The 17,866-nt window shown below is 29.9% G+C and overlaps 2 protein-coding genes and 1 long non-coding RNA gene across 3 annotated transcripts; 1 reads left to right on the top strand and 2 right to left on the bottom strand.

Moving 5' to 3' along the window:
- The first annotated feature begins 489 nt into the window (after positions 1-489).
- On the top strand, positions 490-1,010 carry LOC133780373 (uncharacterized). Its single transcript, XR_009869267.1, has 2 exons — positions 490-677; positions 774-1,010. It is a non-coding gene; the product is annotated as an uncharacterized LOC133780373 (long non-coding RNA).
- Positions 1,011-1,336: 326 nt separating this feature from the next.
- Positions 1,337-3,013, bottom strand: LOC133779086 (uncharacterized). The gene has a single exon (XM_062219085.1). The coding sequence runs from the start codon at positions 3,011-3,013 to the stop codon at positions 1,337-1,339; it is 1,677 nt and encodes a 558-aa protein (XP_062075069.1).
- Positions 2,514-4,660, bottom strand: LOC133780372 (uncharacterized). Its single transcript, XM_062220157.1, has 2 exons — positions 4,324-4,660; positions 2,514-3,852 (listed from the first exon to the last, which is right to left on the bottom strand). Exons 1-2 carry the CDS (start codon positions 4,325-4,327, stop codon positions 3,173-3,175), a joined length of 684 nt encoding a protein of 227 aa, XP_062076141.1. The 5' UTR covers positions 4,328-4,660; the 3' UTR covers positions 2,514-3,172.
- Positions 4,661-17,866: the final 13,206 nt, after the last annotated feature.

The following is a 17,866-nucleotide window of genomic DNA, read 5'->3' as shown; positions in this document are numbered from 1 at the left end:
GAAAAGAATGATAAGCCTATTTCTCTCTTGGCTGGTTCGTGCACTGCGAAATGGTTTATTCAGCTACTTACACCACGTACATGGCTGGACGGACTGGTAAGACTACTGAAATAATTTTTTTTAAAAAATATATATAATTTGAATGCATATATACTTATAATATTTGGCATGCAGCACATTGATGCATCTTTAGGGTTGATGAAAGAACGAGTGTACACTTACAAGAAGACTTACTCCGAAAGATTCACCATCGTGGATTCTATGTTCCAACAGTTCTTCGAACCACATTGGGAACAATTCAACAAGAAGAAAATCAAATCAAGCTACATTTGGCCACAAGAAGTGCTTGATTACTTGGTAGGTGATGATAACAATTTCAAAAGGAGTTGGAAAGACATTGATGAAGTGTTTACCCCAATTAATTTTTCTGGGACACATTGGGTGTTGTTAGAGATATCATTGACAAGCTGTCTTTTAAAAGCTTATGACTCTGATATCACTGTGGTCTCCAACAAGGAGTTTGAGAATAAAATGAGCAGATGGGGAAAAATGCTACCATTTCTAATTCAATCCAGTGGGCTGTTAAGCCATAGGAAAGATGTCCAACTACAAGCACAGAAAGTGCGTTTTGAGTTCACAAGACTTGGCACAGAAAAAGTGCCACAGACCAAAACTAGGTATAACTCTGTTAACCATATTTATATTAAAATACTTTGGTCTTCCAATAATCAATATGGTCTTCCAATAATTAAAAAACTTTATTTCCTTTGCAGTGGCGATTGTGGGGTATATGTCATCAAACATCTAGAGTACTTGCTAGCCAAAAAACCGCTATCCGAAGTGAATGACGACAACATGGATTTCTTTAGAAAAAAGACTTGTGTAGATTTGTTTTACCATAACTTACAACCATAGTTGTCTTTTATTTAATTATATGTATCTTACTTTTGAATGTATGAAGAAACTATGTCAACTTCATCTCATTAAATGGTATTGAATGACTTCGTTTATTTCATCTTAATAGTGGAATGGATAAATCTTTGTCACTTTTATCTTATTAAGTTATGTGTGAATTGGGTGTGAATTAAGTGTGAATCAGGATTGAAATATGTGTGAACCAGGATTGAACTATGTGTGAACTAGGTGTGAACTATGTGTGAACCGCGTGTGAAATATGTGTGAATAATGTGTGAACTATGTGTGAATTAGGTGTGAATTATGTATGAATATGAATTAGGTGTGTCCGAAACAACAAACTTTAACACAAAAAGTCGTATTACTGAACCAATCTAAAAATTCAAATTCCGCAAACTAAGTAAAACAATAAAAGTACAAACTAAGCATGTCTAGACGGCGGGGGACAAACAGTGGTGCACGTCACTCGATTGTGGCCCAGGACACCACATCTACTACATCTATGTTGTTTTCTATTCTTCTCACCCTTTGATAAACGTCGTTTCTTCTTTGGACGACCAGCCTTCTGCTTCACTAAAGGAGGAGCTATCATCATACTTCCTATGTCATTTGGTATCACCCAAGATTCTTCATTACCCAGCGTATATACAGATCCACCATAGGATGACAACCACGCTTCAACTGTGTAGAATCTGGAGCATAAACTATATGGACTAATGCCACGATCTCGAGCACCAACTAGAGCGTGTTCACAAGGAAGACCTGTCAAATCAAATCTTCTACAACTACATGTTTTCCTCCTCAGGTCGACATCTCCATCAAGATCACCATCCAATACTGTTATTTCATACTGACTAGACGGAAAAGAGAACGAGGTAGTGGACTTGTCTGCTAACTTTCGCAAATCAGCTTCCACTTCTATGGCAAGAGGACTTGTAGCCGCTGATGCTGCAGTTCGACGCTCGAAAAACCATTTTTGTAAAGTGTGCCTCATAAATTCCATGAGACAAGTAATTGGCCACCCACGTGCCTCAGCAATGACATTGTTCCAGCTTTCGGCAATACCTGTAGTCATTAAATTATATCGATGGCCAGGAAAGAAAGAACGAGCCCACTTTTCAAAACCCACTTGATTCTCTAAGTATTGAGCAATTGCAAGATCTTTGAATTTAATCTTCTCAAAATGGCGTAAAAACTCTCGCTTTCTACAAGCTTTCGCTGCAAGGAAGAATTCTTCATGGCAATGGTCAGTTTTGAACTTCGCACGAATATTCATGCTAACATGATGTATACAAGCACCGTGGTGTGCCTCAGGAAAAATTTTAGTCAAGGCACTTGCTATACTAGTATGTCTATCAGACACAAATACTAGATTCTCCACTTCACCAATCGCTTCCTTCAACCTCAGTAGAAAATACAACCATGAGTCATTATTCTCTGAGTCAACTACTGAAAATGCAATTGGATATATTTGCTTGTTAGCATCTTGTCCCATGGCACATAACAAAGTACCTCCACACCGAGTTGTCAAGAAGGTTCCATCTACACATATAACTGGGCGAATATATGTCTTAAACCCCATTATAGAAATACCTAAGGCCATGAAGCAATATTTGAACCTACCTTCATTGTCCATCTGCAAATGAGTAACAGTTCCAGGATTTTTTTGCTCCATCATGTATAGAAATGAGGGAAGTTTCTGAAATGATGATTCTGGTGTACCTCTTATGTAAGCCAATGCATGCTCTCGACACCTCCAAGCTTTAGCATAGCTCATATGAACTCCATATGATAAACTCATATCTTTTACAATTGACCTTGGCTTGTAATTAACATCATCACCCTCAAATTTTCTCCTTATGACATGTCCAATAAGCCATGGGGATGCCTGACGGTGATCTTTATGTCGAACATCCAATGAGCATGTGTGTTCACCGAAAAATTTACGAACCTCGAACATATTGGAATTAACCAATTTTGTAGCCCTCAACCTCCATTTGCATTTATCATCAACACATACTGTACACCATATATTTTTCGCAGACTTCTTTACTTTAAACTCAAAGTTTTTCTTTAATGCATAAAGATGGAGTTTCATCTTCAACTCTTGCTTGTTCTCAAATATTTGACCCTCTTTTATTTCCCACGAATTGATACTCGAAGAAGATGTCAGTAATTGAGCTGTTGAGGCTGAAGTAGAGCCTTTTTCCCCTTGATTCAACAAAAGTGGAGTACTCCATAGATTATCTTCGCCAACCTATCTTACATTACGACCTCTATTATTTGAGGAATCATGACTCTTCAATACTTCATTGGAGGTTGACTGTTGTAAATTATGCTTCACAAGTACATCATTGCAGGTAGACCTATCAATATTTTCATTATCATCTGAGCTTAATGCATCATTATTATCATCATCACAACTGTCTTCATTGCCATCTGCATCATTATTATCACCATCACAACTCTCTTCATTGCCATCTGCATCATTATTATCATCATCACAACTGTCTTCATTGCCATCAATGCAAAAATCATCATTCACTTTGGTTTCAACTGGAGGAATAGTATACAACTCACGTGTTTTAGTAACCAAAGGATCATTACTTCTCTTCTCTGTAGTAGACACACATAGGGGTGTCCGATGATTGATAGATGTTCCTATCTCATCAAGAAAAAAAGCAACATCTTCATCATTACTAATTAAAGATGGAGGGATACCTTTACTTCCAAAATGATAGATTACATTTAAGTCAAGATCAATACGAGACTTGTCAGCTCCGATTAAAGTATACAATTGATCAACAAGACTATTGTAAGTGATAGTCTTTGGCACCTTCATACCCTTGCTTTGTTTAGCACTAAATGACCAACCTTCGTTCAAAACTTGTTCCCACGATCCATTATATAACACCACAATATTTATATGTGTTTGACCTGCATAACATATGACAAAAGGTTCGAAATCCAAAGGTTATTAGGTAAAACTAGCCAAAAGAAATAAGAAATAAATGTGTAAAGTAAGCATGTGTGAACCAAGTGTGAAACGTGTGTGAACAATGTGTGAACTGTGTGTGAACCCAGTGTGAATTATGTGTGAACCAAGTGTGAATTATGTGTGAACCGAGTGTGAATAATGTGTGAACCAAATGTGAATCATGTGTTAAGTACTCGTGAACCAAGTCTGAACCAAGTATGAATCATGTGTGAACAAAGTGTGAATAATGTGTGAACAAAGTGTGAACACAGTGAGAACACAGTGACTTAAATCGCGAAAATCATTCGAAAATTCGTCATCTCAACATAAAATTATCTCTTTTCACAAATTTTTTAGTGTATAGTAGTTCCAAAATTCTATTTAAACTATTACACAAGACACCCATAACCTATAAATAAAAAAATACTTACTCATTATCAAATCAAATGTTCAATCTTCTTCAAGTTTGGGAGATGATTTTTATTTAATCTTCTTCAACTTGGGTGAGAAGAAAAGAGATGTGGGAGATAACGTCACTTTCTAAATCTTGGTGCGAAAAAATGGTGATGACCTTTGAGATTTGATGATTTGAGAGAAAATATGTGTTTGCTATATTTTGTGAGAGTAGATTTCCATGGCTGCTAGGTACGTGCAAGAAAAATAAAAGAGAGAACAACTTAATATCTATTGAAGGGTATTGATGTCTTTTTAAGTGCCTATAAGGTCATTAATGTGAGAAACATTAATGAGGGGTTATGGTTATAAATATATGGTGAAAAAGGGTTAGTTCATGGAGTTACCCAATTAATATATATATATAGTAGATGTAATGCATATATAGTTACATGCAATGGGAGACTACGTACACCATTGTCTTTTTTATTATGCATATAGCTTATATCTCGAAACTTATAGTTACATTACAAAAGAAATATCGTATTGATAATTTACTTGACATATAAGAATATTAAACGACAAATGACTAAATATAAGAAAGAAAAGTAGTAATGTATGTATACTAATACTAAGACTAAATTTAAATTGAATTTACAATTGTAGGATGACGAAGGTGATGATGTCATTTAATATCATGATTATATATAATTGAAGAAGAAGAAACACACATATATATAGGGCAATTTTTCTACAGGGGCTTCACTTTAAGCCTTACTGGTAGAGCTCACAGTGTTTCTCGACCTGTAATCAGTTTTCGACGTAACTTTTTTTTATGACCATGTATATTGTAGCTATTTAAAGCATCCTGCAAATTTTCAGAATTTCGAATAGTTTACACTACCGAAAACTAGGTTCAAACATGTTATATTTCACTCGCATAAAAAAAATTAGTCACGTGTGCAACAACATGTTTGAACCTAGTTTTCGGTACTGTAAACTATTCAGAACTTTCTGAAAATTTGCAGGATGCTCTAAATAGCTACAATATACACGGTCATAAAAAAAATCGCGTCGAAAACTGTTCACGGGTTGTAAACACTGAGAGCCCTACCAGTAGGGCTTAAAGTGAAGTCCCTATAAGAGAATTCTCCTATATCTTACCTATTATATAAATGACTATCAAACGGTATTTTGTATTTAACAAAATTTAGTATGATTTAACAGAATTTGGTATGACTTTAACAGAATATGCTAAAAAAAAAGTTACAGTTTAATAAATAACATTTCGCATCCTTTCAGAAGTACACAACCTTTCACATTCAGTAACACATTACAGATAGATAAATATTATCTCATCAAACCTCCTCTCTCATCATTATAAAGTCTCAAATAATAAAAAATACCTCCTGAATCATATTGGGGATGAGATAAACGAAAAGAAGATCATCTGTCAAGTCAACTCTTTCTGAAGGTGAGTCAATATGATTTCTAATGTTTAGCCTGTTTGTATAAAGTTCATAAAAAAAATTACTTTGATCATATTTTCCTCCACTCCATTTGTTCTGAATTTTACATTTGACAATGTTTCTCATGCGGCCATGTTATAATGTTGCTAACAGGCAATTGCAAATGCATGCAAAGTACGAGGAACATTTGTCCCAGATTTAGTAGAATATGATGTATCTGAGGAATATGAAAGAGATTTCAATGAAGATCAAGAACTTGAGCAACTTATAAATGGGCAAATAAGCTTCAGGGTTTATTCATTTTCAAAAAGTATGATTTAATTCTTGGTTTCAATCAACCTATTAATACCGCAGAGATGTACATATTGGAGAGGAAAACTGGAAGAAAATCTGAGTTCTATGATTTGATCAATAGCTGAATGATTTACAAGGAAAAAAAGCCTTGCATAAAACTTTAAAGTGGCAGAAAAATCCTATTCCTATTATGATTCTTTTATTCCTTAAGCACACTAACCTACCAACTCATCAGTTTCATTTGAGGTCTATATCAAAATCTCAAACGCTGAATAATTTATTCTTCAATCTGAATATTTAAGAGTTTCATTATCCAATTTCATAACGTGCATTGCACATATTTTATACCTAGTATATATATATATATTTATACTAGTGAATGGGCACGAGCAACCCGTTAACATTGTTATTATTTCTCTAGTATTTTACTTCTTGTTAGAAGATTAAAAGTGATTTAAAAATAAATAAGTAAATAACTATATTTTTGTTTTGAATTCTTATGAGAGAAGAAAGTAAATAATAATATAAACAAATAGTTCATAATTAATAATTTTTTTCTCTTGGGCTTGAAAATTGAATTGACTGTGTTACTTATTGAATTTAAGATTTTTATTATTATTATTATTATTATTATTATTATTATGTATTTTGCCACTCTAATTTTATGATACACATACAATAACATACATATCCAGCAAAAGTTAATACACATACATACACTACAACAATTAATGTTAGTTGCGGCGTAGCTATTAGCGGCGGGTACAGTCCGCCGCTATTATACATGGTATTAGCGGCGGACTAGGGGGTCCGCCGCTAATTAGGTGTGATTATTTAAAAAATAAATAATAATATGTATTAGCGGCGGACTGCCCATTATTAGCGACGGGTAGTCCGCCGTTAATACAATAGATGAAAATGCCCGGGAAACAAACGGTTTATTTTTTAAAGTGTTATTAGCGGCGGATAATCACCTTTTTTTAGAGGCGGATATCCGCCGCTAATAGTATTAGCGACGGAGTATATCATTTATTAGCGGCGGAGTCTCCGCCTCTAATACAATTATTAGCGACGGGCTATAGTAATAGCGGCGGTCCCCCGCCGCTAATGATTATGTAGAGGTTAAAAATTGCACCGCACCTTTCTTCTTCGCGTCTGTTCTCTTCTCCTGCCTTCTCCGTCTTCTCCTGCCTTCGCACAGCTTCTCTACACCGCACCGAGCAGGTTCGTACCAGATCTCTCTCACTTTTCAACTCCATTTCTCTTTCTCTATTCCGCCTCTTAAACTATACATTGAGAGTATTCTAACAATCTATTTCATTGCAGACCGAGAAGGTGTTTCTTAAGCAACCCAAGGTGTTTCTAAGGTATATTGTAGAACAGAAAGAAACATTTTTCGTCTATATTTATGTATTCAAGTTTGTACATTTATATTTTAGTTTTTTTTTATATAATCAATATTTCAGCTCCAAGAAATCTTCCAAGGGGAAGAGACTTGGAAAGGGAGGGAATCGTTTCTGGAAGAGCGTTGGATTGGGTTTTAAGACCCCCACGTAAGCCATTGATGGTATTCTTTCTCTGTACACATTCATAATTAAATATGTAAATGTGCTTACTTGTTTTTCTTTCGGCATATATTTTGTTTAAATCTGTATTTAGTGTTTACTTCTTTTTCCGTCGGCATATATAAGCTTAAATGTTATTCTCTTTATGTATATTCCCTTTTATAATTTGTCTAAATAGTGCAAGCTGTAAAATGGTTTAGCAGTGACTTTGGTTTTGGTTTTGGTTTTGGCAGTGACTTTGGTTTTGGTTTTGTCAGTGAATTTTGTGATTAGTCTTGGTGGCTATCATTTTCAGATTACACTTTGTGTCATTTTCAGAGGTATTTTTTTATGATATATGTTGATATCGATATTTTGGACTACTCTCATTGATGTATTTTGATTTTAGATTTTATATTTGGTACTTTGTTGCTGAATTGTTGTTACTTGTTAGTATTTTTTTAATGATGAATATGTCATTTTGCATTATGTGGACAATTCTCTGTTTTGGCTTTGTGTTCCTAGTCTCTCTTTAATTGAAATAATTTTTTTAATGCTCATAATGCTCTATGTTAGTTTGGATTTATTCAAAATTTAGAAGGCTTCTTTACAAAAACAATGTCACATATTTCTAAAACATTTTTTTTTTAATTTGGTATTTTATTTACCTCATTTCAAAATCGAAAAAAATTTATTTCACATTTCTTGTGGTTAATGTTTAAAGTCCATCATTATTAAAAAAAAAAAATTGCTTTTGAAATAAAAACTTTAGCAAAAAGACTAATATTTGGGAGGATTGACACAAAGATTTTAGATTTTGTCCCCTACTACCTAGAAAAAAAAAAACTCTTGCATTGAACATGTTTCACAAAAATATAACAATAATTAATTTGTAAAATTATTATAATTATAATTTGTAAAAATAGAACAAAAAAATTAATTAGAAGTTAATTTATTTTCTCTGTCCCGGTATGCTTGTGATTGATGGTTGTTGACTATAACCATCAATTACAGGGATATCGGCACAGAAATGATAAGTTTAAAATATTATTAATAAAATAATGAATGATAAATATTAATAAAATTTATCTAATTATTTAAAAAAATAAATTAGTCTAAAAGTCAAATAATAATTCATTTGTAAAATTATTATTATTATAACAAATTAAAAAAATTATGAATAAATAATAATTTATTTTTAATTATTTTTTATTAATTTAATTAATTAAATAATAAAAGGTTGATATAATATTATCTAATATTAAATAGTTATAAATTACATGAATATAGAAATTGATAATAATATTTAATAAAAGTATATAAAATTAAGAATAAATAATTATATAAATAATAATTTAATTTTTGATTAATTTTTAATAATTTAATGATTTAAATAATAAAAGTTTGATATAATATTATCTAAATAAATAATTTAATTTAATTTGTTTATTGAATAATATTGTTTAATATAAATTACATGAATATAGAAATTGATAATAATATTTAATAAAAGTATAAAAAATTAAGAATAAATAATTATATAAATAATAATTTAATTTTTGATTAATTTTTAATAATTTAATGATTTAAATAATAAAAGTTTGATATAATATTATCTAAATAAATAATTTAATTTAATTTGTTTATTGAATAATATTGTTTAATATAAATTACATGAATATAGAAATTGATAATAATATTTAATAAAAGTATAAAAAATTAAGAATAAATAATAATTTATTTTTAATTATTTTTTATTAATTTAATTAATTAAATAATAAAAGTTTGATATAATATTTTCTAATTAAATTATATAATTTAATTTGTTTATTGAATAATATTATCTAATAAAACATCATAAAATAGCATAAGATATTATAATATTGCATAAGATTTCAAAAATGATAACAAATCTCCTTTGTTATCAATTTATATTCTTGTCGAGTTTTTATTTCATATATTTGGTTTGAATTTTTTTCGTGTATCTTTTGGTATTAATTTTTTTTTTATCAGGACAGCGACACACCCATGACCCCGACACACACACGACCTTGGCACACCCTCAACAGGTGTAGATATATTTTTTGTAATTAATATCTTTTCTATTTTTTGAATAATTTATTTTGTATTTGTTTAGTGTATAATATTTGAGTTTTGAGTCCTTTAGTTAGTATCCTTGGTATGTAAATCTTGACATCTATTGTTAAGATATATGTTTGTTCTTACTTTATTTTTTAATCTTGGTATGTAAATAATTATAGGACTGTTTTGGTTAAAAACAAAATTTAAGTGATAATTTAAATTAATTTATAAAATATAATAATAGATGATTTAGTATTAAGTAAAATATAGTGTTTTTGTTAATATTGAATAAAGAGGATTTAAACTTGATCAATCAGATTATTAGCACCCATATTTTCTTTATCACCATTTTCTTAATTATATAATATTAATTAAACTAAGTGCTAGAAAAATATACAAACTCAATTAAAATTAATTTAAATTTTAAAATATTTTTTTAATGTTTGAATCATTTTTAAATTTTAGTAATAAATTTTGAATTATTTTTTATTTTAAAAAAAATTGTAATTATTTTTTAAATTAAAATTGAAACAAACTAATTATATCACGTCTGTGTTACTCCATTGTCATTATTAGCGGCCATACCAAATTTTTTGAACTACTTATTAATTTTTGTCAAAAAAAAAATTATTTAGTCAAATAAGTGAAAGCTTTTATACTACTAACTAACTTTCACCGCAACTTGATATTTTTAATAGGGAAACTAATTTTGTTTAGATTGTGAAATTTTTTGAAACAAATTTAAGATAGTTTATTTAATAAAAAAAGTGAGTATAGAAAAAAAAAACAACAATAAGTGCATATTATCATGTTATTTTGTTCTTTTTTCTCCTTTTTGCTTGAACATATGCTATTATTATTATTATTATTATTATAATTTGTAAAAATAGAACAAAAAAATTAATTAGTAGTTAATTTATTTTCTTAGTCTCGGTATGTTTGTGATTGATGGTTGTTGACTACAACCATCAATTACATGGATATCGGCACATAAATGATAAGTTTAAAATATTATTAATAAAATTTATCGAATTATTTAAAAATATAAATTAGTCTTAAAGTCAAATAATAATTAATTTATAAAATTATTATTATTATTATTATTATTATTATTACAAATTAAAAAATTATGAATAAATAATAATTTATAAATTACATGAATATAGAAATTGATAATTATATTTAATAAAAGTTTAAAAAATTATGAATAAATAATAATTTATTTTTTAATTAATTTATAATAATTTAATTAATTAAATAATAAAAGTTAGATATAATATTTAATAAAATTTTAATAAATAATAAATTAGTTTAGGGAAAAAAATTAATTTGTTTATAAATAACATGATCAAATAAAACATCATAAAATAGCATAAGATATTATAATATTGCATAAGATTTCAAAAATGATAACAAATCCCATTTGTTATCCATTTCTATTCACATTACTAAAACTCACACTCTTATAACACTTTTAGATGGCGATTGACAAGACTTGGACAACATTGAGAAATCGTGGTTGTCAAGAATATTGGAATGGTCTGCAAGCTTTTTTGAGGATGGCGTCGGAACATAAAGATTCTGATGGAAGAATTAGGTGCCCGTGTGTGAGATGCAATAATAATAGATTTGAATCTTTGGATGTAGTTCGGGCACACGTATTCGATAGGGGTTTTCATCAAGCTTATGATAAGTGGATTTTTCATGGTGAGGTGGAAGAAATTGTTGCTGATGAGGTGGTTGGTGAGAATGAAGACGATGAGATGATTCAAGTTATGGAAGACTTCCTTTTACCGACAACTGAGGAAGTAGAAAGGGATCCCGGTGGGAGTCAGTATTATGACGAGTTATTTGAGGAGATTGAAGCGGAGTTGTATCCTGGCTGTGATTGGATTTCATCCCTGAACTTTTTAGCAAAGTTATTGCATCTAAAAGTTAGAGGGAAGATGCCTAACAACATAATTGATGAATTGCTGAAGTTGTTAAAGCTTGCATTTCCTAAGGAGAACAAAATCCCTGGATCGTACTACGAGGCGAAAAAGAGATTGAAAAAATTAGGGTTGGGATACGAGTCCATTCATGTGTGTCAGTATGATTGCTGCTTATTTTACAATGAGCATGCATCTAAAGAGACATGTCCAGTATGCGGAAGTAGTAGTGGAGTGTCTGCTGCCAGAACAGAAGGTTTTAATTTTTACGGCACGCTTGAAGAAGTGGTGATACTTTCTTTCACTGGTGCATATTCAGTGGCATTATTTCGGTGCAAATGGTTTAATACAAATCCAAGAATGAAGAAAACAGTCATTGAAAATAATGTCACCAGTATAAACGCAATGGCGAATGGTACAAAGATGAGCCGTACATACTTGCTACTCAAGCTAAGCAAGTTTTCTATCTCGATGATTTACTTAGAGGTCGTGATTGGAAAGTTGTAGAAGATGTGAATCATCGACAGATTTGGGACATTAAGGACAATTCTGATGAGGTTAATGATGTTATTGATGTTGTACATGAAACAAGTTCATCAAATTTTTTGTTGACTGTGGACCTCGGAGAGTTGATTATGCAATCTGATCAACCTGCTGCTTATGTTGGAGCTGATGAAGATGGTGACGACGAAGCTGATATGTCAGAACATGAGGACGTTGCAGATGCAGAAGATGAATTGGTTGTTGAACTTTGTGAAGATGAAAATGTGTCTCCGTCTCCGATTACTGATGGAAATGATAGTGATTACTCTGTTTAGTTTTTTTCTATTTGTGTAACATAACTATGTATTTAAATATAATGAAGTGTTTTTTTGTAATTATAATATAAGATATTTGAGCTTTGTGAAGATGAAAATGTATCTCCGATTACTGATGGAAATGATAGTTATTACTCTATTTAGTTTTTTCTATTTGTGTAACAGAACTATATATTTAAATATAATGAAGTTTTTTTTTGTAATTATTTTTATTATGAATTCAATGTGATATACTTCTATTTAATGCTAATTACTAACTAATAAATTTTAAACTGAAGTATAATGTCAGCTGATATAGCTACTTATCATGGCGGAGATGGTGGGGGTCAAGACTCGCCAGATCCTTCTAGGGTACCAACATCTTGCGAGTCAGGTTAAATATTGGATATCAAAATTATTTTTAGAAATTATATTGTTAGATAAATATAACATCAATACTAATACTGATTATTGTTGATAAATTTTAAAGCCCCGTCGACGAGAAGAAAAGGTCGTGGCCCTGCTAGTAATAATGTTCTTGAAGAACGAAGGAAAAAAGCTGGGAAACCATTGGATCTAAAGCTTGATCCTGTGACCAACAAAGTGGTTGGGCAGGAGGATCAAGCTTTTATTTGCATGTTGGGAACTCTAGTTTCCATGTTGTGTCCGGGGCATTATTTGGATTTTGCTGATGTACCTCAACAGTTTAAGGATCAAGTGCTTGATCGTATGAGGGTAAAAAAATTACAAATCTTGTACTTTTCATTATTTAATTCCATTATTTACAAGTTATCTAATATTTTTTTTCCTAATGCAGTATTACTATAATATAGACGGTCATCCACAACGTGAGTCAGTTCTGGCAACTCTCAACAAGGAGATGGGGGAAAGATATCGCGAGAGAAAGAACTATAGACATAGACACTTCAAAAATCATTATGCTGGACCATAAGATTTGGAGAATGTCCTCTCTAAGCCACCTAACCATTGCACTAAGGAGGCTTGGCAACTTATTTGTGAAATGTTTTTGAGCGAAAGATTTTTGGCTCGTTCCGCTAAAAATCAAGCAAACAGAAGACAAATGAAGTATGTAACAACACAAGGCACAAAGTCGTTGGCAGCTAAGCGTCACGAATATGTAAGTGAAGATGTTAATTTAATTTTATAAAATAACACATTCTGAAACATTTTGTTTACATTTGTATAGGAGAACCCGGATGCGCATGTTGTTGATACTTGGAGGGATGCTCATATGAGAAAATCGACAAAATCTTTTGTCAATGAGGCAGCTCAACAAGATTATGTAAGTGAATAGTATTGTTTTCTTGTTTCTAATGTTTATAATGTTTCTAATTTTTGTTTATAATGTTATCTTTATACAGGAAAAAATGGCGGCTGAGGTTGAGAGGTCACAGAATGAGAGGCAAAGTCAACAGCAGAGTGAGGCATCTCTAAATGTATCTGGTGTTGATTCGTCCCCGGTCGATCAATACGAGATACTAAGTAAAGTACTCGGGGAGAGATCTGACTACCAAAGAGGAGTGGGTTATAGGGCGAAAGGGAAGGCAAAAAAGACATCTAGCTCTACAGATCAAAGTCAGTCCCAAGCAAATACTGCTGCTTCGCCTAATGAAGATATGAGAGTTATGGCTTTGCTGGTGAAGGCAATTCGTGAGACGTTTGAGACTTCGACAACTGTGCATCCCAGTAAACTGTATAACCCAATGTTTGACAGTTTTTTGCAGAGGCATTTGCCACAACAATCCGAAGGTGGTTCGTCTTCTCAGTCTCCGTCACAGCAATATCAGCCTCCGTCACAGCAGTATCAGCCTCCCTCACAGCAGTATCAGCCTCCTTCACATCAGCAGTATCAGCCTCCTTCACAGCAGCAGTTCCAGCCTCCTTCACAGTATCCGCCGCAGCAGCTGTACCAGCCTCATCCAATGTATATGCCACATATGTCGTCGCAACAACCTCCTCAGTATCAAAACCAATACATTTTTGGACCCCATTCTCAGTCTCCTCCACAATATTTTAGTTTTACCGATTTTCCAGGAGGATCGATGCAGCCTCCGCCACAGCCACAGTCTCGAGATCTGTTTGGGGACCTCACGCTCGGACGATCATCACAACCACCATATATTCCTTCACCGCCACCGCCACGGCCGCCACAGCCACCGCCATCGTCACAACCATCGTCCTCACAGCCAGACCAAAATGTTGAAGATGAGGACAATTTCAATATTAATCTTAATGACTTTCTTTAGTTATTAGTTTATATATTTGGACTGAATTAATACTTTATTTATTTTTAATGACTATAGTGATATTTACTAGGTTGATAAATATTAAAACTATTTATATTAATTTTAATGTTAGTTATGTTTTAAATTAATTAAATGTTTATTTTTATTAAATTATATTATAAATTATTTTTAAAAATAATTTAATTTAATAAATATTAATTTATTAATTTATTTAAAATTTAATTTAAAAAAAATTATAAATACAATAATAGCGGCGGACCCCGCGGCTAATATTAATGCCTCGAACATATTTATTAGCGGCGGGTTCCGTCGCTAATGTCCGCTGCTAATAATTGCTTATTAGCGGCGGATGTGTCAGTCCGCCGCTAATAATCATTATTAGCGACACATTTTTAGGCGCGGAATATTAGCGGCGGAGGCCTGCCGCTAAAGTGTATTAGCGGCGGACGTGGCATTTATCAGCGGCGGAGTCCCCCGCCGCTAATAATGACATTTGTTGTAGTGATAGTTTTAATAATATAAAAATAATTAAATTAAAAGAAAAAGAAAACAATAACAGATAAATAAAATGAATGATCACATTTACCTTAAAAAAAATAATAATAAAATAGTATTTCTTCTTTACTATTTTGAAAATAATTCTATAAAGTTGTAATATATTTGTTTATAATTAATATGAAACTAATATATTTTTTTTTACAAATAGTATGATTTTATTTAAAATAATCCTAAATAAAATTACGTTTGATGGATATCTTTTAATAATTTTGCTAGATATTTTAATATGATATTTTTAAAAATATAAAATATGATAGTAAATAATTAAATAACATATATCATTTCATAATGTTAATTTTTTTAAAAAAATTATGACATATAGAGTACAAATTTTATTTATTAAATTTAAAAAGAAAATATTATAAAAAAATAATATGATATTTTTTAAAATATATAATATGATATTAACTAATATATATCATATTATAATAATAATATTTATTTAAATGATGAAAAGAGAACACATTTTAATTACTTAATTTAAAAAAATACTACTAAAAAATAAATCTCAATACAAAATAATAGAAGAAAGGGAATAAAAATAATAATGAAAAATAGAAATATTCGAATAAATTTTTACTGAGTAATTAATTTAAGAAAAAACTAAAGTATACAATGATAGCATAAAAAAATTTACATGATGGATGATGGTTCTCTAGAAGGAAAAAAAACTTAGACAAAACAAAAAAAGGTAACAAAAAATATAACAAGTAAATAATATTAATAATAAAATATAAGTGTCAAATTTTTACTTATTTAGTAAAAGATAAAATAATGTAATACATAGTGTCTACACGTGTGATAAATTTAGGATTAAAGAAATATAAAAAAAATTAAAAAAAAAAAACAAAATAAGAAAAAAAATAAAAAAGATGGATGACACCACACACCAGCATAGTATGACTCGAGCAACAACCCTATCAATACGTGTAACTTTCCCATGCATTAAACCATGTGGCCTTCGTATATATTAATATTCAACAAATAATGATAGTCTTTTATTATATTACTATATAAATACAATAGACTTAATACAATATAATCATACATATTAAATTTATATATATGTAGATACTATATTGTATATTATGCATATACAACTATGAATGAACATGATACAATTAGTGTATATTATAGATATACTTTTTAACAGAAAAAACAAAAAAGAAAAATGACCCCGTATACTTAATACAATATAATGTATATTGTACACATACAATTACGAATGAACATGATATAATTAGTATATATATTATATATATATTATTTAACAGAAAAGACAAATTAAGAAAAAAAACAAAAAAGAAGAATAACTCATACAGGCAATCCATGCATATATATATATATATTAGTTAATAGGTACGTGCTTTAGGCACGTACCCGGTAATTTTAAAAAGAATTTTTTTGTTAATTATTATTTTTTAATATATTTGTAAAAAAAAAATTGTCATTTTTATTTGTTTAGATTATATTAATTTAATTTTAATTCAATTTTTGAAAATGAGAAATTATAACAAACAAAATGAGTAATTATCTAAATAAATAATTACCAATTCAATTATTACAATTTTTTCATGTTATTATTGATTTTATCTATTTATCATATTTTATTATTAGTGTATTACTTATACTAATTACAAAATATATTATTCAAAATGTATATACCTCAAGTGTAAAGAATAAAAAATGTAATCACTTTATAATAAATTAGTAATGTATTTTATTAGGTTATCTGTAATTTAATATTTAGATTATATAAAAAATTATAATAAACAAAGTCAAACCTAAAAAATACTGGATAATAAAATGTAAAGTTTGTTGAATAATATATATTATACCGTTATTTTAAATTTGGAATCAAAACGGCTAGTATTTTATAATTTTCTTCCGGCAATTTTGTTCCCAGAGTTTGAATTTGTTAATTGTTGTTGACATTTACTACCATAATAAATATAAATATAGGGTATATATATAATATATGACTAAGTGCTCCATCAATCTCCAATAAAAAAAGCAAAAAGCAAAAAATATAGAAAACAAAGTTAAAATGAAACAAATAATAATAATAATAATAAATCATATTTATTTTTCTATTTTGTTATAATTGGTATTATGTAGTCCACAACTTCATTCAAGCTAAGGATAATTATAACATTCGATAAGGAGACAACTTCATATCTGAAATAGTTACAAAATAATAAGCATAATTTATAAATTTTTCTCTGATTTTGTTTTCATTAGAATTTTGATTAAAACAAGTAATACAAAATGCACCAAGGGCATGCTTTATAATCAGTATCCAAATGAATTGTAAAGGGTAATGATTTACGAAGATGTAAGGAGCTCAAAAATTGGGCATTTCCTTTTCAATGCAACTAATTGTTTTTTTACAGTAAAAACTTATGATTTTCATTCATTCATTAAGAACAAAGATCAAAGATCTCTTACAACAGTTCCTGATAAGCTAATCTATCTCTGCAAAAATAATAATCAAACTGTCGAAGATAGTTGATAAAAGAAAAAAATAGGGGTATTTGCTGTCAAAACCCAAACTATGAAGCTATTTTCCAGCAAAAAAATATCCTATACATATGGTATTTTATAGAATAAAATCAATATAAATAAATTAGGATATTAATTAA

The sequence above is a fragment of the Humulus lupulus genome, chromosome 5, assembly GCF_963169125.1.
Source record: "Humulus lupulus chromosome 5, drHumLupu1.1, whole genome shotgun sequence".
Classification (NCBI taxonomy): Eukaryota; Viridiplantae; Streptophyta; class Magnoliopsida; order Rosales; family Cannabaceae; genus Humulus; species Humulus lupulus.
Note: the sequence above shows the minus strand (reverse complement) of the source record. Positions and strands in the feature narration are given on the sequence as shown.